Source organism: Mastigoproctus giganteus, chromosome 11 (genome assembly GCF_048544385.1).
Source record: "Mastigoproctus giganteus isolate SK-2022 chromosome 11, ASM4854438v1, whole genome shotgun sequence".
Taxonomy (NCBI): Eukaryota; Metazoa; Arthropoda; class Arachnida; order Uropygi; family Thelyphonidae; genus Mastigoproctus; species Mastigoproctus giganteus.
The window spans coordinates 997,923-1,025,278 of NC_143585.1; the positions used below are offsets into that span (position 1 = coordinate 997,923).

The 27,356-nt window shown below is 43.5% G+C and overlaps 1 protein-coding gene across 1 annotated transcript in view; it reads left to right on the forward strand.

The window, feature by feature from the left end:
- The first annotated feature begins 1,552 nt into the window (after positions 1-1,552).
- LOC150077636 (uncharacterized) overlaps positions 1,553-27,356 on the forward strand; it is a 179,192-nt gene continuing 153,388 nt past the window's right edge. Inside the window, exons 1-2 of the mRNA XM_090385179.1 lie at positions 1,553-1,606; positions 17,165-17,271. Of these exons, the coding sequence (XP_090241305.1) occupies positions 1,553-1,606; positions 17,165-17,271 (161 nt within the window). The remainder of the gene's footprint in view (positions 1,607-17,164; positions 17,272-27,356) is intronic.

A 27,356-nucleotide genomic window follows, 5' to 3' on the forward strand; every position in this document is an offset into this window, starting at 1 on the left:
CAGAGATTCTGCTCTGGCATGGTTGCTGTTGCCAATGCAGTTGATGCAAGGCTGAATTAGCCCACGCTAGAAATGCAATTCTTTGATTTTCATTTTTCCTTTGGCATCTTTATTGGATTCTCCACGAAAGTATGAGGTGGTTTAATGCTACTTGTACGCACTTCTTTTGCTTAAGGAATTGTTTTCTTTGTTTCTTGTAAGATGAACTGGGCTAGATGTTTTCCTACTGTGTTGTTACACTTTCTGTTTACTCACGAAAAAGCTCGAATTAAACGAGGATGTGGTCTCCTGGATGATTCAATACCCTTTGACGCCTTGCAATCGCAGAGACGATGGAGTTCTAGCCACCACTAAGGCAGTTACAGCTTTTGGAGTGTTTGTGTGTTGGGGGGGGGGGCTCTGAAAAGAATGCCGTACACTTGAAAGAGAGTGGCACCGAAGGATGGCAGCCAGAAAGCAAATGCAATGGAAGTGAGAAGATCGTTTCCCTTTGCTGCGAGGTTTTAGAGGAAAAAAGTGTACTCTTTTAAGTGCGAAGAAATTTTAAAGAAGGCGAATAAACAGAGCATTTTCCTCGCTAAGGAGAAGCCTAATTTAATATTTAATTTAATATTGCAAAAGATAAATAATTTATGTCGTAATCCCGACGCTATAACGGCTTTTGTTTAAAGCCCGAGGAGCAGATTAACGGATTTAATCCATCAAATAATTTATTTCGTGGATTTAATGTACACAAACTAAAGTAAACAAAATGTCGAAAAACTTAAAAAGTGTATAAACGAGGAACTGTAAAAGCATTTATGATGCGCCCTCCCCCTACCCTTTATGTTTGCGCGGGGTGATTTGTAATTAGCGGATACGAGAAAGACGCAAAAACATTTGCGAGACGTGCGCTGCGGAGCGGGAATACTCTAAATTGGCAGTTTTCAACCGGGATGCCGCGGCACAGACGGTGGCACAACAGCATTCTTGGGGTGCCGCGTAATTCGGGTTTAAGTTATTATTATTTCTTTGGGGCTACAATAGGGGTGCCGTGTAAAATTACCGGGGCAGTAAGGGCGCCGTGAACCGAGAAACTTCGGGAACCTCCGCTCTAAATTGCGATTGCACGCGGGCTGTGACTCCCCTCCTCTGCTCGGGTACGGGTACGGCACTCGGCCTGTCCCTCGTGAACACCTGCCACGACGACGTACGGGCACGTTATCAGCGAGTGGTGGTTTCCATGGCGACGCCGAGCACCACCACCACCACCACTCGCGCGTGTGTAGATTCTGCCGGAAAAGGTTCGTGAACTTTGCGTTAGTGGCCGTTGCGGGGCGACGGCCACTGTCGCGGTGCGGTCGTCCTCTGCCTGAAGGATGCACGTGCCTCGGTGTTGACTCGGCGTGCGTGAAAACAACGGAAGATCGATGGATCCGAGCTGGCCAAAAGAGGTCACTGGTGTTCCGCACACCGAGAGTCGATCATCCCTTCGACATTCGCAGGTGTTCACGCGACTTTGGAAGGGTCGTTTCCTGCGCTCGCTCGGCGCAATCGAGGTCAACATCCTGCAATGCATGCCGGAGATTTGACGGCCGGTGATGTACGAAGACCCGCCACGGAAGAGGTGAGTTCGTCTAGTTTATTAATCGGAAAGATCTCTCGCGAAATGCGAGGCTTCTTCCGAGCACACGCGCCCGAGAGAGAGAGAGAGAGAGTCCGGTCCACCCAACTGCGAATGTTCGTCCGTTGGCAGAAGCCCCACCGGAAGCGAAGGCAATCCATCGTAAATGCGGCGAAGGCAAAGACGAGTTGGGTCCACAATGAGCGAATGTCTCGCGGTTGAGTGTCGTGTCTCATTTGCACCCATCACGGGTGCTGCCAGCGCGACAACAGCTATGCCGACCGAAAAAGCGCACTTTTTGCGTGAAGTGTTTCCTCAGATGAGAGCGGGGGCTTTTCCTTAGATCGTCAGAGTGCGTCGAGCAACTTTCGTGCGCTGTATTTTTACGCACTTCGATGAGAGTTTTGCGCGATGCGTTTTGTAGGAAATCTGGGTTTTTCTTTGTGCCGCGGTTTATTTATTTTTTTGTTCTTTATGACTTGATTTGCCATACGAGTGGCATCTTCTTACTTTTATACGTCCTAATTTGATGGAAAGCGGAAATTAAACGAAAGACACGCAATTATAAAGAAGTTACGCGATGTTAGATGAAGTGGCGAAAGCGGAAGTAGATTGAACGGAAGTGATCAATGCCATCGAACCACCGATTAAACTTCCATCGGGCTGTTCGTATACGAAAATGTTGACAATTAGTTGAATTAGAAGGTCTCTGTAGTTGAGAGAAGAATCTTGGCTTATGCTCTTCTCTCCAATACACGCACACATTGCCTCGCGCAAAACTTTATCTCTACTGCACACGATGTTTGTATATATATCGGATCCAGGCTTGTCCATGGACAGGACAGGACAGGACCCCACGGGCCCTCCTGGCCGCTGCACGGTGGCTACGAAGACCCGTGTAAAAGTTCATATTAGATCGAGACCTTCAATGCCCTCCCTCAATACACACCTTCTGTTTCATCAGACCCATCTAGAGCGACGGAAAAGCGTTAGAGAGTATTGTGTAACTGCCAAGGTGGCGGGCGGCTGCGTGCACGAGTCTTGTTCTATCGCAGAAATCCTTTAATTAATCTGTCGGGTGACCCAAATATTTCCAACGCCCCACGTTTCTGTAACGAGGCTCGAGTCGCCTTTAAATAGTCTTCTGTCGTATCGCAGTTTCTCGTTCACTGCACGTGTTCCTTTCTCTTTCTTTCCCTCTTCTGTGTGTGCAGAAGGAAACGTCCGAAGTTTACCCAAAACGGCGCCACAGCATTCGCTAATATCACCCGAAGCTGAAAACGAGCGGCCACGCCCCAGTGGGGTTTTGCCCAGTGGGACACGCAGCAAATCTCTCACTCGGAAGATCGTTTTAATTTTGTGGATTTTGATGGAAGTCCTCAGCTCTGCTGAACTCGAGGCCACGTATTTCTCGTTGATGTCTGTAGTTGTGAATGCTCTTTGTATTCTGTCTTATTAGAATATAGGAATCCTCCCTTCACGTCTCTGGGATTGTACGCACGTGTTGTTGTTGTTGTTGTTCGAGTGGAACTCGTCTTTCTACTCGTCCGTTTAGCGCGGGTTGAGTCCTTATTTGGATGACGACCTCCATTGATGTCGGTCTCTCGAATCATTTGTCTGTAGCTCCGAAACCCTTATTGTCCTTTAGACATCGAAGCCATCCTCTTTTGAGTTGTCTCGCTGGTTTGTTGTTTCCAATTCTTCCCATCAATACCACATCAGGCAGCCTTTGTTGTTGTTGTTGTTCCATCCGATTCACGTGTCCAAACCACCGAAGTTGTTTTTTGTGAATTACTTCTTCCGTTCTAAATTTAGATCTTTTCGTTTGTTTTGCGTTTTCTCCGATTTCTTTTGTTAATTTTCCTTTGGCATTTCATTTCCAAATACCATTATCTCTTTTTCCCCTTTCTTTCTTATTTATTCTCCAATTGTGTAATCCGTAAGTTCCCGCGGGTATGGCTATCGTGTCGTATTTTTAGGCTGTTTCAGATTTTGTCGCGTTTTTTCAGTGTGTTTTTTTGTCCATCCGATGTTCACTCTGCGGTTAATTCGATCAACATTACTTTTAGGTTTCCATTTATTAAAGAGCCCAAGTAGACGAATTTTTGTACTCGTTCTATCTGTTGATTTTGGGTGTTTTCTTCCGCTTCGCATTACTTTTTGGTTTTATTTTTATATTTTGACATTTATTCCATACTTGCCGCTTATTTTATCGATGTTTCTTAAAATTTCTTCGAGTCGTTCTTTGATTTCGGTTAATACGACGACATCATCTGCATATTTTATGCGGTTTGTATTTGTGCCATTGATTATTTTTCTTCAATTGATTTCATTACTTCTTACGGGTAGATATTAAACAGATAAAGGACATCCCCGAGTAACTCCTTTTTCTATTTCCAATTTCTCCGTTTTAAGGTTCCCGAATTTTACAATTGCTTTTGTATTTTTGTATTTCTCGACTAATTTTCGTAGTTGTTTCATAAAATATTGTCCGTTTGCAGTGAAATGTCTGCTGGAAATGGACGAGCGCGGAGAAAGAGGTTTCTTCTTCTTCCAATATTTTCCCCCGATGATGTTTATCTCAAATATTTGTTCTATTCTTCATCTGTAGCTTCTAAATTCCGCTTGTTCTTCCCCCGTTGTTTCTTCGTGCGTCTTAAGTATCCTATTTTGTAAAGATGCTTACGAATATTATATTCAGAGGGATTACTCGCTTAAGTAATTTTTTTAAAAATATTTGTTCGAAAATCCTTGCCTGTCTGCAGAAACACATTTTGTACTAATTTATCCGAATGTATGTTGTTCCCATAACGACAGAACTGCTTATGGAAACAACGCGCATTTAGATAAATTAGTACAGTGGCGGACAAAAAAACTGCATCGCTTTCAATTTGGCGTCTTCCGCTGCATTGTGGGTTGCAGAAATGTTCGAAATGCATTTTTTAATGACGGTTATATATCTCTGTGAATGATATCCAATAAAACGATTCCACCCGATATACCTAATTGTCATAAATATCTTCCTAAAAAAAAAAAAAAAAAAATGCGTAATTAATAGAAATATGAGAAATCATGCAAATGGCAATCGTAGTAGTAATACTATCAGTAGTAGTAGTAGTGGCATGTGATGCAAGAAAGCAAATGTATCAGCTTATGCAGCATCAGCCAAAAAAAAAAAAAAAAAATCACACCATTCCCTCCAAATGCCGGTCCAGTTTCTCCTTAAATTTATTCAACCTATGAACTTCCACAACGACAGATGGAAGTTTGTTCCAGCAATTAACCACCCGCTGGCAAATTTCCGCACATCTATTCTACATCTGTCTTTTCTTAATTTGAATTTATGCCCCCTTAGGTTCGTAATCGGAACAAGGGGAAGGATCCCATCACAAGTTGTAAAACCAATGTACTTAATAGCTTATACAAATGTATATCTCATGCTACATAGGCACATTTGAATAATACACCTCAATCAGATCACCTAGTCAGATCACGCAGGTGCCTACTCTCCAGCCACTGCAATTTGCAGAACTTAAGCCTCTCTCTGGTAAGAGGATCCCTTCATTCCCCTCACCAATCTTGTTGCCCTTCTCTGTACCCGCTAAAGTAAATCTACATCCTTCCTAAAATTCGCCCTCCAGACCTGTACGCAAAAGAACAGAAGTTAAGCAGTACTCAAGGCACGGCCTGACCATTGCCTTATACAGAGGGACAATCACCTCCTTTTCCCTGCTAGCAAAATTCCTATATATCATTGACAAAACCCATGACCTGCCTGGCAGCCTGTCTGCATTGCTCAGAAAACTTCATATCTGCCTGCACAATTACTGCACAATTACTGCACAATTACTTTCATTTTCTACCACCTTCAGTGTAGTACCACACAGTTGGTACGTTTCTCTGGGGTTACTTCGACCCATATGCAGTACTTTGCATTTGTCAAGGTTAAACTTCAGTTGCCACTTCTTAGCCCATCTGCCCAAATTATCTAGATCCTGTTGCAATAGCACACTGCCATGCTGTCATTAACAACCCTGCCAACCTTTGTATCATCTACAAACTTCGACACTAAGCCTGATATACCTTCATCAATATCATTGATAAATACACAAAACAACAGTGGACCCAACACCGAACCCTGTGGGACTCCACTAATAATATTAGTCCACGAAGAGCAGCACCCATTGATTACCACCCTCTGTCTTCTCCCACTTAACCATCCTTTTATCCATTGTAGCAACTTATTTTTTGCATCCAGTTCCTTTGTAAGCACATCATAATATCCTATCAAATTTGTCAGACAAGACTTTCCCTTAACAAACCCATGCTGTGTCTGAATTATTGCTGCAGTCTCGTCTAGATGATCCTGCAATGCTTCTTTAAGAAGTGACTCCATAATTTTACCCGGACCGAAGTTAAACTAACTGGTCTGTAATTACTCGTGTCACCCTTCGATCACCCTTTGTGAATTGGGGATACGTATGCAGATCTCCAGTCAGTGGGAACCTTCCTTGAGTCCAAGGATGCTCTCATAATTATGGCTAAGGGTTTGCTTAGTTGCTTTGCCGCCTCCTTTAATATAACTGGATAGATCCCATCCACCCCAGGTGCTTTTCTTACGTTTAACTTCAACAATTTCTCGTGACAACCAAACATTTATTTTATTGCAATTCCGTGTACAAACTGAAAATTACGAGTTAACGTAACGTTATTTATGTACTGTAAAACAGCAAAATAAGTCCTCAATATTTTCTCGTTCCTCCTCGAGCTGCAATTACAACCTTGCAACGATCTGGCATAGAGTTAATGAAATTCTGGATACACGGTTGCCCAATTTCGTGGTACCACAGCCTTACAATGCAGCTGAATCTTACTTGTTGGTTTCTTCTGAACAATTTTAGACGACATTATGTACCAGCAATTTCCAATGGGGTTGAAATCTAGACTGTTCAAATCCGGGCCAGTCCAACACTGAAATGCCAGCATTTCTGAGGTATGACTGCACCTTAAGGGAGAAAAACGAGGGAAAACATTGCTGTAAGTATGTTTTAATCCTTGTAAGACAAGAAGAAAAACTCATAATTAAATCTAAATAGCATAAAACTTACCAATTTTGCTGAGTGGCAAAGTGCTGAATCCTGTTCAAAAACGCAGTTTTGGACGTCAGTGTGGTGATTCCTAATAACGGGTTTCAGGCACTCCTCCAAGATAGCAGTGTAGGTGTCTGCGTTCATTATTCCATAAATAAATTTAATTCGCCCCACCCCTTTGCTTGTTATGCATCTGCAGACCATCTGACCGGGGGACGGAGAACTTTACAGTCGGTGTTATGCAGTCAGGATGGTATGCCTCCGATTTTCGTCTTCTGACATCCCATCCGAGCCACGCAGTTGAATTTCGATTCGTCAGAAAAAGATGACGGTTGCTCTTTTGTCCATGAAACGTGCGTTTTAGCTCAAGCGAGTCGTTTCTTACTCACTTGTTGGGTCAACAAAGATTTCTTCTTGGGCCGATAAGCATGCATGCAGACTACATTCCGAAAGCCGTCTTTGGATAGTTCGTGCATTTGTTTCAACACCATCTCAAAGTCCAGTTTTAGATCAAGAGCACTAGCGTGGCGATTACGAAGTTTCAAATATCGATCTTGGGAAGGCGTGGTCACTCTCTTACGGCCTGATCCAGGTCTTCTCTTCACATCACGCTTTAATTTCAGCGCCCGGGATTCTGTTGACTGGTGGCAGCCGATTTTATCAGCAACAGCACGCGTAGAAAGCCCTTCCTGGGACAAAGCAACGGCTACAATTTTTTTTTTTCCTTGGTGTCAACTGAACATATGGAACCATGCTTACACTTCCGCAAAACAGGATACTAATGAGCGTGCATACTCTTCGAACCCCGTATTTATAGAAACGGCTGATGCAATATCTTGCAATTAGTGTCTGATGCAATATCTTGTAATTACTGTCTGATGAACAGAAGCGTTATCTGACGCAGTACGTTTGCTTTGCGACAAGCAAATTGACTGCAATTAAACAATATTTTATAGTTTCACTTCAAATGTTACTTTTTTAAAGGCGATGCAGTTTTTTGTCTGTCAGTGTATATATATATGGTTTAAAAAGGTAAATGGTTTATAGTTCAAGCAATTTACTTCATCTCCTTTTTTGTGCAAAGGCGCAACTATTCCACTTTTCCAGCCCTCTACTATATTCCTCGAAATAGATTAAAGAACTGCGCGAGACGTTTTAACGTTGCTTCGCTTCCAACTTTCCACATTTCTGCTTGGATACCATCGTTTGCAGGTGCCTTTGCCCATTCTTCATTGCACTGATTGCTTTCTGAATTTCTTTTTTTTTTAAAGGGGTGCTTTATCTCTCCTATTAAATAAGCCAACAACATTTTTTCTTCCCCCTTTAAACAGGCTTTGATAATATTCTTCCCACATATAAATTTTGATTTCTTGCTTGTTCCCTGTTTTTAAATTGTTTTTCATTGTCACGTAGGGCCTTTGGCCCCATACCGGTGGTTGACACGATGATCGGGATGGTCGTTACTTCTTGCTTATGTCACATCTCCTTCACGACATGTCTCAGGTTCGTCTACTTCCTGATTTTTTTCCCCGTGGGTTTTCTGCCGGTTGCCCGTGTTGGGCACCGCTATGTCAATCAGATAGGTAGCCTTTGCCTTCTTGTCCACGAGGGTTACGTCCGGTCTGTTGTGCGGGATTGTCCTATCCGTTATTATCACGAGGTCCCAATTCAGCTCTTGTGTTGGGGTCTTTAGTACTGCCTGGGTTCGTACTTGCAGGACGGTACACTTTCTTCGGTCAACTGGTATTTCCACGCTAGCTTCTGATGTATTATCTTGGCTAGCTAGTCGTGTCCATGAGTGTACTCAGTCTGGGTGATCACCTTGCATTCCCCCCGTGATGTGTTGGATCGTTTCTGAGGTCAGGTGGTATCGTCGACATGTGTCATCGGACACTCCGGGCTCCTTGGCGATGTATTTTCTATAGTTCGTGGTGTTGATTGCCTGTTCTTGGATGGCGAGCATGAATCCTTCAGTCTCGGGGAAGAGCGTCCCGCTGGTGAGCCATGCATTGAAAGCAATTTTATTTCTGTAACCCTGATGAAGATCATTGTAATGTCTACTCTGCCCATCTTTCTAGCTTCGTTTGTTCCTCCTGGTTGAGGGGGGGGGGACTCCTCACTTAGGTTGAGTGGGGTATACCGCTTTTTTTCTTCCTTATGGCCTGCTGGAGGTGCTTGCTGTGTGTTTCTGAAAGTAATCCTTCGGGTTAACTACACTAGTTTACAAATTTAAGTTTGATGACTGGGATTTGAATTTCAATAGGTCCTCCTGCCGAAATATGTTGCTGTGATTTCAAATATGACTTAGATCCTTTTTTTTTCTATCACATCCAGATACATCACAATTTAAGAAATAAAAAAAAAGTATCGTTTTTTAAAGAAAGTATATAACCTTATTGTATTTAGTAATGACAAATTGATAAGACTGCATTTTCATATCAAAAAATACTTAAATACTAACAAGCATTAATCAAAATTGTGAAACTTTCATTCATCAGACCTTCGTCTCTTTGTTTGAAAAGATCGTTTTCCTTTTATGTACAGCGCCATGTCTCTCTCTCTCTCTTTTTAAACACCAGCAGTCGTCGGCCATCGTGCTTGTATTCCACCTTCCCTGGTACCTCTGCTCCATTTCCTTTATGTCCCGATGGAATCTGTCTCCTTGTTCTTCGCTCATCTGTCCAAGATTTTCGGGGGGAAAATCAAGATGGGCACGCAAAAAGTGAATTGTGACGCTCATATTGCAACCTAAATTGCGAAGCTTTTCGTTTGTTTGCTTTTTTTAGGACATTAGCAAGTGAGGCCATATTGCTCCGGGGATATGCGTGGTCATTCCCTGACCTTTCCGCACCCTTCGTATTTGGTGGTGACGGGCTCAAACCCAGGTCTAATTAAGAAGCGTGTGCTACGCACTGCTGCTACTGCTGCTGTTGGTCCTTCCCACCCGGCTACGGAGGCGTCAGGTCTTTGAGCATATTTTGAACTATTTTCTCATAATAATGCTGTGATTTATGATTTCCTAGAAAGTTTTCCATTACACTTTTAAAAGCAATCCAGGCTTGCCTTTCAACGTCAGCGATAGTAGTTTCAATGTGACCGTCTAAAACCAATTTTCTAATTTGGGGACGAATGAAGATGCCCTCCTTAAGTGTTGCGTCAGATAAACCGGGAAATTTACTGCAAAGGTACGTACTTAAAGCAGTTGCCATCCTTATTCAATGCTTTAACAAATCGCTTCATTGTGCAATTTGTTAAAGTTATTATGCAAAGTGTTAAAGTATTTTATCTGGCTTCACCAAACTTTCGTGCCAATATTTTTTGGCCCCGGTGTAGGATTGGGCCTCCGAGGCCATTTCTTCTTTGTTCAATGCAGCGCTTTAGCTCTGCTGTCCCATTCACAAATAAAGCGTGGAATTTTAGTGTACCCACCCTGTTGCCCCAACAACACACATAACACTTTTAAGTCTCCACATAGTTGCCATTCGTGATCTTTATATTTAACTTTCTGCAGAAGCAACTTAAGATTTTCATAAGTTTCTTTTAAGTAGACTGGATGAGCAACTGGCACAGCTGTGTGCTTATCTCCACTATACAAGAGAACACCTTTTAAACTAGTCTTAGAAGAGTGTATAAATACTGTCCATTCACTACGAACATATTTAACCCCGGGGCCAGTAGCGGATTAAAGTCGGTTGAGGCCCCGGACGCAGAAGAAAATATTGGATCCCTTAAAAAAAAGAGAGAGACAGGGACAATAAAAATACACGTTAACCATTTTTTAAAATAAATAAAAAATATTATGTACTATTAATGTTTTATTTCCAATAAAATTTGAATATAACATAATTAATAATAGCGTAATAATAATCACAAAGTTTTGAACTAACAGTTGAACATATTAGTTCAACAAATTTGTTGGGGTTTTGTGTATAAATTTGGGGTTTTGCGTGGGCCCTTCAGAAGTCGGGGCCCAGGGCGCGCGCCCGGTGCACCCGCCGTTAAATCCGCCTCTGCCGGGGGCTCACATCTGGTGAGTATGGGCTTTGCACACCCAGGGTCCTGAGCTAGATATCATCATTCTTCTTTTTCTTGGTGATTCCCTTCTACTTCTGACTCTCTCTCTCTCTCTCTCTCTCTCTCTCTCAGGGTAACTTGGGAAATTTTTTTTTTTCCTGGTGCAGCATAAGCCTCAGGCTTCCTTGCACCATATGGCTATTAATAATAATAATAATAATAATAATAATAATAATAATAATAATAATGTGATGGAGCAAAATAAGTGCCTCCTAAGGCACTTATTAAACCAGCGATATCACCGCAATATAGGAGAGGACCTTCTTGGGACAAATACTGTATAAACTCCCTTTCACGATTTCTGTACCAGGAAAATGATGTACCTGGAGCAAGTAAGTTCTTCGCTTGAAGTCTGGATCCCAGAATTCCACCAGCATACTTTGGAACACCAAGTCCCTTACTAAAACGTTCAATTCGACTTGCGTGGCGTTAAAATATTTTCTGGTTGATCCAATTCCTCTTCACTAACCTCTTTAGCTTGTGCTTCGGTGGAAGAAGACGTGGACTCCAAACTTTCTGGTGCAAGTTTTACAGGCAGATCAGGGCCACGCGGAACCGGTCTTTTGGCTGACGGTACATCTGGATATTTGATGTCCTTTTTATTTTTTGAAATGTAACCTTAACACATACGTTATACACTTTCAGATGACCGTGTCAGTATTGATGCATTGATACATATCTTGGAGAACTATTTCAACGTGACTGGTAATGCTCTACGAATTTTAAAAGCAATTCTAAAACCTAGACAGCTTCTAGTTACTAATCAAAACTGGTCACTAGAGGAGTATCGCAGGGAAGGGTCCTTTCCTCTTTACTGTAGCTCTTGATCTTGAACCCTTCCGTGCATCACAAGAGGACTTTCTGTCTTTTGCGGACAACATTGAATTCCACATCACATCGTCTAATCCTAATTAAGCAGCTACCATCAATCAACTGGCCAATGAAAAACAACTAGAAATGTATCCAGATTCAATCAGTGTAGAACTTAATCACTCTATATCAGCCCAAATGACCTTTACAAACAAAAGGTTAAGGAACAACATAGAAATATGTATTGGGGGGAAACCTGTAGTAAAAGTCATCTCACATAAGGACCTAGGCTTAACATCTCACGTAAGGACGTAGGTGGGATGAGGGCCTCACATTTCAGCAGCATCTACGCGTCACCAAAACGAAGATCTATGCAGCAATGTGGCTGCTACGCCAACAGCTCGCAGGAATACATGATTCCCAGCTAATCTTCCGATATGTCCAACGCTGCCTTTATCCCATTTCATTATATTCTTTCGTCATCTGGTCCTCAGCACCTAAAATCCACTTCAACAAACTTTTGGGCTAGGGTATTGGATCTTTAAATGGCTTAATAAGATAACAGAGAGAGAGAGAGAGAGAGAGAGAGAGAGAGAGAGAGAGAGAGAGAGAGAGAGAGAGAGAGAGAGTATACCATCTCTAGATAGGTGCTCAACTCGACTTTAGACGCGATGCCTTGGAATCGTCAGACTGCTGCCCAAAATATTGTAACACTCACTAAACTCATAACCCCACGCATAGATGCCCCCAGAATGGACGACATCGTTAGGATTCCAAGGACAGCAGGATGCTGCCAGACGGACCCTCGGCTTCGTCTTCAAACAGGGCTGGACAATCTAGGTCGCCTAAGTGCTATGTTCCTCGGAAACACTGTCCAACTGATCAACAGAGTAGCGATTGATCTGTACAAGTTTTGTGACTCGAAATAATACAGATCTGAGAAACTGCAGGAAACTTCCACGTGGATGGAGCTTTGACATCTACTCCCACTGGAAAAGCCCGTGAAACCATGATACTGAGATATGTCCAGATTTGCCCTGACTCCCTCTGTTAATGCTGCTGTACCTAAATTTCTAAATTTGTTTACTGTTAAATGGCGAATGAAATTTGTAAATATTTGTTGTTTATGGCTGTTATTTAAGTTGACGTGTGCAATGCACTGATTGTAAAAATTGATTTATGTAAACTTGGTTGTTCATACAGAATGTGAATTGTATTACGGATCGCCCTGCTGGCTGAATGGCCGTGTAAGGGATTCACACCATATTTATTGGGTCAATAAAGCGATTTAATAATAATAATAATAGTAATAATTAGGGGGGCTTCGCCTCCTGTTCGCTGCACTCGATTCTTTTGATCAAATAAAATAAAATAATTGCAGACGCTTTCGACTCTGTGCGTGTCTCTTCCTCCGCTATAAATACATAAATACGTTATATGTGGAAATGAAGAATGGTACCGCGTGGCCATGCTAAATAAACAAAGCGAGTGCAGACGTTTTAGGTAGCGTGACCACGCTATAACAGAAGTTTGTTTTATCACAATAAAGCAAAGCTTCTATTACGTGTTTTAGTATTTAGTTACGTATTAACACGTGACCCGCATTCCCATTCTCCCATTGGCCGAATAAATGTCACTCGGAAGGAAATTATCTTAATGTATACAAAGATAACTGAGTTCTATTGTTTATCTTCTTTTTAGTGATTGTCGGTTGTTCTGACTTATCATAGTTCGCTAGAGACAACAAAATGCCCCTGAATACACCCAAAAGTGAGGGTGATTCTTCCCGAAATTCTTGCTGTTCGATTAGGTTCCTTGGCTTCAAAATGGTTTCGATGATCTGCACTAGTTTGCCTTCGATGCAGAAGTAAAGTGACAAGATGTTTTCAAGGGCAGATAAGGAAACGTTATCAGAAGCTGCCTTAATGTCAACGAATATCAATTTGGGCCTTTTCATTTAAAGCTCGTTCTTTCACGGTCCGTGCGGCGTGTTCCGTGATTTGGTTGGACGAATGGCTGCCGGAGTGTGGCGGAAACTGAACTTTTGCCAAATCGCTCTTCGTCATAGCTGCCGGATGTCGGGGCCGCGCAGAGCGCGCGACGTGTCACGGCGGCCACCTGGAAATAGCCGCGATTAATTTGGTTACGCCCAAAGAAATCGCGCTTTCAAGGACGCTTTCCTAAAACTCTGTCACGGCAACGAACGCGTCTCGTTAGCGAACCCCACCCTTGCGCTTCGCTTCCGTTGAAATGCCCGAAAATGTCATCTTCTGCCGTACTTTTCGCTTTCCCGCCGACGTTTCTGCCCCGTGTGACGAACGTTCCATTTTCGGAACGGTGTCAGAAACAGCGACGTTCGTACGGCTTACGGTGCTGCACTTGACGATAACTTTTGCGAATTGGGCGAACCCGAACTGTCTGCGAATTGTGAATCAGTTCGTTCAGATTGAATTGTACAATTGAGCCGTCGAAGGAATTGTTTCCAGGCTCGTGGGGTTTACAATTCGATTATTTTAAATGGACGTTCCATCCTTTTTTCCTATAACCCCCCCCCCCCCCCCCTTTTTTTTTAATCGACACACTTTGAATAACAGCGACACTAAGCTCCCCCTCTTTTGCGCTGTTATTATTATTGTTGTTGCTCTCATATTATTTCTCTCTGATTGGGGGATTCCACTCCGTGACGGATATTGTACAACAACCGCCCAAGTACGCAGGGTGGTTGTTGTTATGTCTAGTGTTACTGTTGGTCGAGGAACTCTCTCACTATCCTGCAAGTGTTGAGGATCGCGACTTTCTGGAGTTCCTTGTAGGTGTTCTCTTGAAGAACCTATTGCTCGTAGACTGCTAGTCTTTGGCACCATCCATTCCTGTGGTTGACACGATGATTGGGATGGTCGTAATTGTTGCATATGCCACATCTCCTTGACCCCATTATTATTATTAGTAGTAGTAGTAGAGGCAAAGGATATCTCCAGCCATCGTTTGCCTCTACTACTACTAATACAATACAATAATAATAATAATCATATATAAGCGTGCTTCCAAACAAGCTTATACGGCACCATTTGAAATCTCAGACTACCAACGGCATATTTTTTATTTTTATTTTATTTTATTTTTGTTAATAACAAGATAGAGAAGGGGTAACTGTTAAGGGTGTAAGTGAGAGAGAGAGAGGACAATGAACAGAGTGATGACGATAATAAGAAATCCAAGAGGAAGATAAACATCGATTCAAACATTAAAATCCTTTGGGCAAAAAGGGGTACGAATTAAGTAAATAAATGTTTATTGCGAAGTACGGAGAGTAACGGCACAAATCCCATCGAGGCGACGAGTGCCAGGTGTTCGCATGTAGGAGATTCAGAAAAACAAGACGCCATTCAGAAAGGCTACAAAATGCAGCGTACAAATGTTAAAAAAAAACTTGGCAATGATTCAGAGGGGCTCCTGTTGTGATGACAGATTTGAACATGGGGTTAGGAGCATCAGGATCCTCTTTTAGAAAGTCAGAGTTCAAGGGCTTTGATAAAGTTGTATCCGTCCTTCTTTCTTATTATCAATCCAATATCGGCGTCCACACAGTTCAAGGAGGAGAGCATCTGCTTGAGGAGAAATATTCGGAGATAATATCTGGCCTGTGATGAGTTTGGCTATGAAGACCAGTCTCTTTTCCACTAACAGCAACTTCACCCTCAGGATTTCGAGTGTTTGGTGGTTGTGGTAGCAGGAGGCAGACGAAGCTTGTTGTTGGCCCATTTCAATTACCAGTTTTCAGCGGTGTACACCCGCTTGAGTTTTGTAGGTGCAGCAGAGGCCCATATTTCTGCACCATACAGGATGGCAGGGTAGATCGTGGAGGTAATGAACCTTTTAACAGTGACAGGATGTCGGACGTGTAGCAGCTGCTGCTTTCAGATCCACCGTAGACGAGAAAATTTGGTTTTGATTTTGTCAATCTGGTTGACAAATGACATATTTTGATCAAACAGAACGCCAAGGTCTGTGTGCGAGGGTACGTTTGGTATTCGTTCCCGTGCGAGTGACACGTTGAGTACTGTTGGCATGGGTTTAAGGGAAGATATAACTTGAGCAGGCTTCAGTGGGTTGATTTTTAGATTGAAGTTTGCCAGGCACAATTCTAGATCCTTAAGGGAGGCGCCTCCGTAGCCAGGTGGGAAGGAGCAGCAGTGCGTAGCACATGCTTCTTGATTAGACCGGGGTTCGAGCCCGTCACCACCAAATACGGAGGATGCGGAAAGGTCAGGGAATGACCACCGCATATCCCGGAGCAATATGGCCTTAGTTGCTAATGCTCCTAAAAAACCAAATAACAAACAAACAGATCCTTAAGTTGGGAATTGATCCTGTTGCTGAGCTGAACAAGGTTGTCGCCAGGGTTAATTCGAGTCAGCAGTTTGAGGTCATCGGCATAGCATAGGAACCATTCGTTGAGGCAATAATGGGCACGATGATAGCTGTGAACAGAACACCGGATAGGACACCCCCCCTGCGGTACTCCAGCAGTAATGTCGCAGGATAGGGTGTGTTGTTGCCGATGGAGAATAAGTATTCTGTGACTGAGAAGTGATTCCAAAAAGCACAGCATATCACCTCGAATGTGAAATTTCTCCTTAAGTAGGAGGAGCAAGGCCGGGATCGACACGTCATCAAAGGCTGCGCTTATGTCGAGATAAGTGGTTGCCAGCTCGGCTCTTTGTTCGAATGCTGAGAGGATGCATTCAGTGGTAGCTGCCAAGTTAGTGATTGATGATTTTGCTGCGATGGCATAGTCTTTTCGAGAGTTTTCAACAGACAGGAGGCAACGGAGGTCTGAACTGGCTGACGTGTTCACTTATCGAAAAAACAAATAATAAATGAATTCGTTGAAGAAGAAAAATCGCTAAAAATTAATAATAAAGAACTACGTAAATAAATGAGAGCTGGACACTTTGCAGTTGAAGAGAAGAGGAAAACTCGTGGATGGAGTTCATCGGTGATTGGGAATTAACAAAATAAATTCAATGAGAGAGTCATTTGCCGATTGGCTGATTCTGTTAATGCATCAGCTGTTAGGCGCCTCCGTAGCCAGGTGGGCAAGAGCAGCAGCAGCAGTGCGTAGCACACGCTTCTTGATTAGACCGGGGTTCGTGCCCGTGACCACCAAATACGGAGGATGCGGAAAGGTCAGGGAATGACCACCGCATATCCCGGAGCAATATGGCCTTAGTTGTTAATGCTCCTAAAAAAAAAAAAAAAAAAATAAATAAATAAATAAAATCAGCTGTTATTTAAAGATGAAATGGGCTAGGCATGATTGTATACTTGGGTTTTTAGGCAATTAACTAGATAATATCTGTGTAGATACGCCATGGTTTACCCATAAATTTCAACTACGTGTTCAGTACGAAAGGCATCGCTAAAAACCTCGTTAACGAAACGAACAAAGTTTCCGCTTTTCCACGGCGATGCAGTTCTCCGCCGGTGCATTTTCCGCGAATAATTTCGACGGGGTTCACGCAAGCCGTGACCCCGTCCCTTTATTTGCGTGAACTTAACCGCCTCTTCTGTTCTCTTCTTTCAGCTGGTGGACCTGCACGTGTACCTGGTTCCAGCGGACAGGTGGATTGAGAAGCGCAAGCTGGCGAAGAAGGAGACGGCGGAGTATTCCATGTCGTTGGGATTCGTGAGGTAAGCATCCCCAACACGCTCAATTCCGGTGAGTCGGTCTCGGTTGAAGAGCCCGCGGTAAATTGATTTTGGCGACACCCAGCCCTTACACGTGCACTCGATGACCTCGACCCCCTCCCCTCTTCATTACCGGTCAAAATCCGAAAAGAAAAATTGGACGCGGATGGGAAACCCTCCTCCCCCCCAGATTTCGCTGACGTCATAGGAAAAATCGAGCAAAAGGCAGCCACGTGTTGTGTTGTTGGAGAAGAAGGGGGGAAAGTGATGGAGGGCAAAGACCTCCCACCAAGTTTCAAAACCTCGGAAAATCTGGTTTGCTCGCTCATAAAATAATCTGTTACTGAATGAGTTGAGTGCGATTGAAAATGAGGTCGGATCATCTGGGAATCTTAACAATCCCCGCCGTTCTCACAATTACGCGAAGTGAAAGCTGCGTATGAGTCGTGGGGCGACTTGCCGCTCGTTCTCTCTCTCTTTGCCACGTCGTAGAGTGTAGAGTGTAGGGTGTGTTTAATGTCAAACGGCACCAGGGGTTTCCCCCATCTCCGCGTGCTATACATTGTGGGTGTGAAACAGAACACTGTCAATGCCAGAGGTTTAAAAGTGTATGGATTTTGTATTTGTGTAGTGTCGTGTACCGTTGTTCCTCTGGTCATTTAGCCACTGGGCCCCTAATGGGACCCAACGTTGTCCACACTCTGCCTCGTGGAGGCAGACCAGGTACACCAGCATTATAGTTATTTACTCTAGCAGGTCCGGCCACCTAATTTCCTGAGATTTCAGTGGCAAGGACCTTAAAAAAAAATAAATAAATAATAAAAAAAAAATAAAAAAATAAAATAAATAAATAAATAAATAAAATAAAAAAAATAATAATAATAAAAAAAAAGTTATAGTTATGGGTCAGCCATAAGAAGTACTATTTATGCAAATAAATGTTGTTAAGTTTTTGGGTGTAGGGCTCATGCAATTTAACAATGGTTCAGACACCAGTAATTATAATTAAAAGAGAGAGCGAGAGAGAGGGGTGGGGAGACTGAAGACTGGGGGGAAAGACAGAAATAAGGGGTCCATAGAGAAGATGACCCCCAAATCAGTGGAGCAGGCCCATGCCCCACCAGAGGGAAGAGAGGGGCGGCAAGGAGGGGAGGAGACCAGAAGTCACCCCTCCGCCCGGGGAGTGGAGGCAAAGGGCCACGCAAGGGAGCGTGGCTTAAAAAAAAAAAAAAAAAAATTCTATAGAGTCCCAAAGGAAGGTCTTGTATCTGGATGAGAGCCAGTTTCGTTGAGTCCAAGGATTATTAGTTTAGTCGTGGTGCCTGTTCTTGATCCCTGTAGATAGCAATAAGTGTCCTCCTTCGGGTGAACAGTCCCGGGGCGAATTTTGTCAACTCCTTATACTCCTCTTGCGAGTCCAACAGGTTTGATTCCCTGTCGCGAGGGAAGTAAGTCAGCTTTGTCATCAGGAGGCAGCGGAGATCCTCATAATTTTCACAGTTGTACATTATGTGAGACCATGTCTCCACTTCCCCACAGACACAGCGGGGATCGTTTACTAATTTAAAACTGTTTAGTTTAGCATTCAGGGCCCCATGACCTGTTGAAAGATACGTAGTGTACAGTCCAGGGTGAAACCATGATGGTGCTTTTGGGTATAATCTTCCGACATCAGGCAGAAATTTCCTCGTTATTTCCCCTTTTGTGGATTCTGACCACCTAACCACCTGCCAGACCTGCTGCAGGTGGGTGGCGAGTTTTGTTTTCTCTCTTTTCAGGTTTCCTGTAGGGTCAATGGAGTGGCCCAGGAAGGTGCAAGGAAGCCCTTTTGCGAGATGCTGCACCATGGCACAACGCACCACCTCGAGGTCAAGGGGGAGTGCTCCCGCCAGAACCTGCAGAGCATGTGTACTCACATTGCAGCAGGCCCGTGTAATAGAGAGGAGTATTGTCCGTTGGATGGAATCGAGTGTCCTTCTGTTAACTGCAGTAGTTGCTTTCTGGAACCAGATGGGTGACGCGTAAGTTATGGCTGGTATAAATGTCGTTTTGTAATACAGTCCCAAGGTGTGCCTCTTGAGTCCCCAATCCCTTTTAGCTATTCTTGAGACGAGGGCAGAATATCTCCTTATTTTCTCTCGGATATGTTTCAAGTGTGGGTTGAAAGATTGATTCTTGTCCAGTATGATTCCTAGATATTTCATCTCACTGAGTAGTTTGATAGTTGTATTTTCTACTTTAATTTGCGGTGGTCTACAGAGATTTAATGTTCCTTTCAGTAGCATTGAGTAGGTTTTCCCCGGTGAGATCTTAAGAAAATGGACCTTCATCCAGTCTTGTAGAATTTGAATTGCTCGATTTGCCTGGGTTTCCAATTGAACTCGATTGTCTGCGACAACAGTCAGTATCAGGTCATCTGCAAATGCCTGTGAGTGGACTTCCCCCAAGTCGAAGGACAGAAACTCATCCAAAACCATACTTCAGAGGAGTGGTCCCAGTACCGATCCCTGGGGGCAGCCCCTGTAAACAGGCCGGGTCAGTTTCTTGTACGGAGTCACTACTTGTATTTTTCTCTTGGATAAATATGACTTCATTATTTTGTAAAGGTTGATGGGTGTTTTTGCCTTCCTCAGTCTGGCTAGGACGCTCGGCCACCAGATGGTGTCGAATGCCCCAGCAAAATCGACCGAAATAACCAAGAAGTACTTCCTATCACAGGCAGCAGCCAAACGTAGGAGGCTGTTGAGAGCATCCACTGTTGAGGTTCCGGGTTTGAACCCAAACTGTGTGGGCATCACGAGATATTTGCAGCTTCATAGTGGTGCAGGAGTCGCTTGTGAAGCATCTTTTCAAGGAGTTTACTAGCAACTGGGAGCAGGGAAATTGGCCGGTATGATTCGGGTTGTTCTGGTGGCTTCATTGGATTTTTTAGAATTAATTTGACGTTGGCCATTTTCCAGTCGGCTGGAAAGACTCCTGTCTTCAGGCATGTGTTGAAGAGGTTTATTAAACCACGTCGTAGTAAGCGAAGTTTTCCCCTCAGGGCGAAAACCCTAAATGACAACACGGAGGGTAACATTCGTGGATGACAATTTCGAAGATTCTCGTGGGGAAAACGTTCAAAAACTCAGATACGCGCGTGCAAAGTTCTCCTGACCCTCGCTTTTAATGACGGGAAACCAAGACCCGCCTGCCGTTGGTTTAATCATCTTTTAATCATTTTCAACATCTTTAATCATATCTAATCATCTTTTAATCATCTTATCCATCTCTTTATCTTTTTTTTTTTTTTTTTTTCTGTTCACCGAGAATGTTCCGGAACATTTTGTTACTTTCGGAAGAAGGGTCAGGATATTCTTGGAATGTTCTACGTCTTTGGACAGAGTCCTCTGGAACATTGCGAGCCTTCCAGAAACTTCTCTACCGGGCGGGATACGAGTGGGTCCACAGCAAGCGGGCGTTTTCGTGTTTTACTCAATGAGTGTTTGGGATCAAAAAGCGTTTTCTTGAATCGGTGTTTGTAAACAAGTGTTGCGTGCATCGGTGTAAATCGTGAACTGGTTTAAACTACAAATTCTTAATCGAGCCACTTCGCTCTAATCTAAACTCCTCGAAAAGTTTAAAGAAGATGTTCCTACTAAATACCATAGAAACCCCAAACCGGCTTCGGGCTAACTGTGAAAAACTGCGCTCCATTAAGGCGTACAGAAAGCCCATCTACCAACTGAGTGACAACACAACTAGCTGGAACAACCCATGGTCTTTTACTCACTCTCAGTCACGCTGTCATCAGGACACACGGGTGGGTTGGAAGTTAGTAAATTTTAGTGTTGCGAATGCTCCTCTACGAAGACACCCAGCAATGAAGAAGAACATTTTTATATGAACATACGCATTTCCTTCATTACTGAACTGCAAATATTTTTGTCCTCTGCATTGCGAATATTCTCCTCTGGCTTGCCCCCCCCCCCCCGTACAAGGGGCGGTTGTAACTTGCAGTCAACCGGATCAATCAATAAAAAATAAAATAAATAATTGCGTCATTTAGCCACAATTGCGCACAGAGAATGATGGGGTTATGATGGAACTGCATGTTGCTTGTAGGGTTTTGATTAGCCACACAATTTGCTGACAAGAACGCGGTATCTAATGCGCTTTCGCCCCTCGTGCGGGGTGTACTAACCAGTTTGAGACCTAATATACGTAGATGCTGACTCAGTCTCCTCTTGAGGTTTCCCTGAGTATTCGGGAGATTGAAATCCCCACACACGACGTGTTTCAGTGATGAATGGAGATTGAGGAGTTCATCAACTACTTGTGCGTCTGGAACTGGTGGGATATACACTGCGACAATGTACAAAAAATTGTTCTGGCTGTTATTGTTTTTAGGTTTTAGCTTCACTAGAATTGCCTCGAAACAGTCAGACTGGCTCGATACTGAGTGGAGGATAAAAAATACCCGCTCATTGAACAAAATTGTAATTCCTTCTCCCCTGCGGTTTCTTTAGACGTGCACACCATCTGATATCTTGCAGGCCAAGTGGAAGAAAGTGTTTCTTCACTGGGATCAAGCCATGTTTCTGCGAAGCAGACCACGTCCATTGAACTGGACAGCAAAAGCTCCTCAACTTCATTTAATTTGTTCCTCATGGATCGCACAATTTGAAATAGCAGTTGGAATGAAGCTGTTCTCCTGACCTTGATGAGGGATGTACACCGTCTGATTTGTCTGTGATGCGTTGCTGGGTTTCGATTCGTAGAAACGATGACAGGTTTCGTAAAGTTCGGAGATTTTGAGTAGTTTTCAATCACCGTTGAGAGTCCCTTTTCCGTAGGTATGTTAAGGGCGAAATATCGAATTACTTTTTTGTTACGGCGTCGGCAACGAAAACGACGCTAAAAACCATTTTGCATCTGATGAGAACTGGATTCTTCGGTGGGTCCTCTTCAAGCATAAATTGCCACCCCTTCACACACATTTCGGATATTGTAGACACGTATAGTATCTCATGTGGGACGGCACCTGAACGTGAGTTCAACTCCGCCTTACTAGCAACTTACACTTACACTGTGATGATTACAGAAAGCACCGAAGAAGGCCACAACTGTGTGTAATATCCATTATGTTCGTGCAGTGTGTGTGTTGTTGTGTTGTTTAGTTGTTTCTGGCCGTTTTGTCACCAGGCAGGCGATCACCTGGAAAGCCTGCCCAGTGTCCGTCTACACCACGGGGAGGTAGGCCACAACTACGCGTGTAATGTGGCGGACCTCGAGCAGCTCGACTGAATGCCCAAAACGACTTTGGGATCATTCGAAGAGAAAAAAGAAATGTAAAAATAAAAAAAAAATTCAAAGTCCACTGGTTAAGTGTAAGACTAGTGGATGCTACGATTCCGTCCCTAGGGAGCCCGAACCCAGACACCAGCAAAATCCCGCCTCGAAAGAAGGTCAGGAAAAAAGAAATCCCGCACCCACAAACAGTAATGAGTCCTTGGGGGCCAACAAAAAAAAAAAAAAAAAATGAATCTCGCATCCACATGGAGAAAGCGGTGAGTGCCAGCAATCCCGTCCCACAGGAGACCCAAATCCTGGGTGCAGCAAAAGAGTTCCCCTCGTGAATTTCTGCCCCCTTTAGGAGCTTTGGTGAAAGAGAAAATAAAAACTCCGACCCATGGAAGGAGAAGGCAAGTTCTTATTGTGAGGAAAGTGCAGCCAGTAAAGTCCAACGAGGTAGTCCAATCGGATGAGTCCTATGGAAAAGTCATTCTGGTTTGAAATCAGTTCTTCTGGGAAAAGAGAAATATCATAGCGACTATTCTTTCTATCTGAGGTACCTCCTGTCAGGTCACTATGTCCATCTTATAATATAACCGTGATAGGCGCGCTGAATACTTAAGTATTTGTTTCAATAGAGTCCAAGAGCGTAATCAAGTATCAGCATAAGTTTTTTTCCCCCTTCTTCTCCTCTTCTCTATTGTTTGAAATTTAGGATAATTTCTAGATAAATGCAAAAAAAAAAAAAGCCCATTGTACAGTTAACATTCACGTAAGGTAGTGGTCGGAAGTTTAAGAGTTTGTTGTAGATAGCGCACGTGTATATGCCAGCGGTCCGACAGTTGAAGTAGGAGCACGAGCAGGAGATGGAGCAGCCAACATCTCTTTTCTTTTTGTGGATACATCTAGTGCAAATCTTTGAAATGCCTCAAAGGATTCTTCATTTTCCACCAATTCTTCATTTCCCTCAGCAAAATTATTATGATGACACTTTATTGTTGATCTTTGGTCATTGTAGTTGGAGCAACGATAAATCACACGAGCCCAAGTTTCCTCGGACCCGCAGGAGCAAAGCTGTGAGTTCACAAAGCCGAATTGAAATAATTTTGAATTTAGGGATCCGTGACCAGTGATTAAATATGCAGAGTACAGACTAGGGCCGAACCATTTCTTAACATCTCTTCTCGTGGCAAAGGTAACAACTGATATAAAGTTTCGTGTCACTTGCCCAGTTTCTCTGTTATCCCATCTGGTTTGCCAGATGTTTATCAAATTTTTCCATATTCTGAGGTTTTCTTGTTTCACATCTGTACCTATATTACAAGTTATGCCAAGAATTTCGGTGGGAATTCTGTGTTTTATTCGGTAGCAGAGACCTTTGTACACGAGGTGAAGGTCCATTGGAAGCACACCTCCCAAGACCTGCAGTGCAGCAGAGAATACTGTCCTGCAAACGCGAAGCATGGAAATGAGCATAGATCTTTGAAGTGTGATTAGTTTACCTTTAAATTTGATGTTTGTTGCCCTGTGAAACCACGCTCCAGAGGCGTACGTGGCCACTGGGACAAAAACAGCCTTGTAATATACGGAAAGAGTTTTTCTATTTTATCCCCATTCAGTCTTGGTGATTCTGGTTATAGCGTTAGTATTCTTTTTGATCTTTGAAGTTAGATAGTTGACGTGGGCCACAAAATTTAATCGGTCATCCACAATAACTCCGAGATATTTGAGCTGTGGAACCAATTGGATGGAACGGCCATTAATTTTAATGAGCCGAGATCTACCGGAATCAAATTTTCCCCTGAAAGTCATCATCTTGGTCTTTGAAGGAGATATACTCAGTTTATTAGTGGCTGCCGAAACAAGGAGATCAGAGAGGACCATGTTGACGAGAGATTCGAGATCCGAGCGAGATTTGCCTACAAAGATGAGAGTCAAATCGTCGGCATATGCTATTGCGTGTGTCTTATCAAAACTGCGAAGGAACCAACTGACTAGGACTATATTCCAGATGATGGGTCCCAAGACAGAACCTTGTGGACACCCTCTGGAAACTTTTCTTGTTAGAGACTGCTGTTTTGAAATGACTCTGATATATCTGTCTTGAAAGTAGCTTCTAATTACGTGGAACAGTTGTCGGGAGCAATTGGCCTTGACGAGTCTATCGAGGGCGCTTTCCCACCACAGGGAGTCGAAAGCGCCCTCGAAGTCAATAAAAATGGCTAATTCATATTTAGTCTGAGAGGTCTCAATGTGATAGACAAGATCCACAAGGGCATCTTCAAGATTTTCCCTTCTTAAACTCGAACTGTAGGGGAGAATTTAGCTCGCTGTTTTCAAAGAGGTTTATAATTCTTAGAGCCAGTAGTCTTTCAAATAATTTTTCCTAGATTTGCTAGCAACGAAATTGGTCTGTAGGCTTTCGGGTCTGAAGCTGGCTTTCCTGGTTTTTGTATAACTTTGATGAGTGCACTTTTCCATACATCTGGAAAGATTCCTCCCATAAGGCATTTATTATATAAATTGATGAGTACTTCTGGCATTATTTCAAAATGTTTTATTAATAATATGTTTTCAACTAAGTCGAGGCCCGGACATTTCTTGATTCTGATGTTGGAGATGGCTGATTTAAGTTCACCCATGGTAAAGAGTTCTGTGTCTTCAAGGGGTTGGCAAGCGCAGTTGTTATTTCTAACGGAACAGTCCTCGGGGGAGTCAGTGGATTGCTCATCGTGTGAAAAAAGCCTGTCCAATATGGCATTGACGGTGTCCTGCCTATTTAGGGTTTCTACATTGTTGCTAATGACGGTATTGTAAACCTCAGTAGAGTGGATTTTGTTTTTGCCGAGTTTATGTAACAGGCCCCATGGATCGGAGTTGCCAACAGTTTGGACAAAATTTTGCCGTGAGGCAAGTTTCTGATTATCGATGGCTTTTACATACCTCTTTTTCAAGTCGCCATATATACATTTCAGATATTACCAACTTACTGAATTACAGAAAAGTCTGGGGGAACGGATCTTCACCCTCCGCTTGCTCGTTTCAATTCAAATGTGAAATCAATTCGCCGAGTTTTTGGCAGATGCGTAACTGGAGGGTCCTCCCCCCGAAACCCCTAAGGGCCGTTCTCTCTTAATACAATAACAACAAAATATCAAAAGCGAGTCAATAAAGCCCAATCCAGGAAGAGCTACCACGGCAACTTCATACACGAATTCGTGGTTCACAGAACGGAGTGGCACAGAACAGATCGGGTTTTTCACAGTTCAGAGAGGTTCTACAGTTCACGTTCGTATCCCTACTGGGTGGGGAACAGATCACACGCTTTTAAGATCCTTCTCCAGTCGCAGGTAAACCGGTTCAGACCAACGTCCAGCGATTGTATAATCGTCAACCTTTGTGCGCGAAGAAATCTTCCAGTCATGCGCAGTCTCCCATGGGTGGAGCTGGAAAATTTAATTCTTACGTAGATATAAGTTTATGTGTATATACAGGGCGAAATAATGATATGTACATGATCGTAGTGTCTGAATGTATAAAGGAGTATGTACAGGGTGGCTATAATTAAAGTATCCCTGTTCACAGCTCCCTGTAGCTGTAAGTAATAAGCGCGATGCCACCAAAATTAGTAAGCGAATTATTCGAGGCATGGAGAGAAGGATCCCGTGAAAAAAAAAAAAAAAAAAAAAAAAAGTTCAAAACCTGCCGACAGGGGTTAATATGGCGCTGTACAAGAGGAAAGACACGACAAAGTACCGTCAAAAAATAACTAAGACAAACCTTGTTGGAATTTACAAATTTTTATTTGTACTCTTTGCAAAAGAACAGAAAGAAACCGAACTGAACTGCCAGAGGTGTTTTGGTTTCACAGCGCCAATCAACTCATTTACTTCCGATGGTCGCTGATGGTGGAGTTGGTTTTCGATGTGATCATCATTGTTCCGGACCAGGAATTGCATTCGATGCTCAGTGTGTTTAATGATAGCGAGATGCAACGTCTCTGGAGTGATGTTCCGCACATGCTGCGTTACGTTCTCGTTTAAGACATCCGGATCAGAGACATTTCCTCGATAGGCATTGGCCTCGAGGTGACCCCGCAGCCAAAAATCAGACGGGTGAGGTCAGGCGAATGTGGTGGCCAATCCAATGGGAAACAAACGAGTAATGACTGTGTCTGCAGTAAAGTGATGCTGGAGAAGCTGCTGTACTGGTCGCGCGATATGAGGAGGACCCCATCTGTGCAGTTGAGGAGTGACGAAACTGCTCGGCTCCCGATGATATCTTCGTGCTGTAACGGAACAGGTGGCTACTCCCGCTGGATGCAATTCCTCGAAAAAGTATGGCCCTACGATGAAATCTGAAGTCACACCACACCAGACGGTGATCTTTGGAGAGTGCAACGGGATTTGCTGAAATAGACGCGGTGCTTCTGAAGCTCATATTCTCCAGTTTTGAGGGTCGACGGTCCCATCGACTATAACTGGGCCAAATCGGCCCAAAGAATGTCCCGTGGCCACGCATCGTCCACTTCCATTCTGGCCAAAAACGTTACAGCAAATGCCATTTGTTTTCGGGGTCATCTCTTTTTTGCAACTGCCGGTGGCCCCTGACCTTGTGTAGTGGATTAGTTTCCGAAGAACTTCCACAGAGTGGAATATGGTCGTCCAATTGGCTCGCTACTCCCTCCCCCTAGTAGTTCCAGCATCTGCATTGACGGATGTGTCGACCATAGCCGTTGCAACTTCCCGCGCTACCCGAGGTGAAAAAGGCCTCCTTCCTTTCTTTCTCTTCCAGGCTGGACAACGAAGGACCCA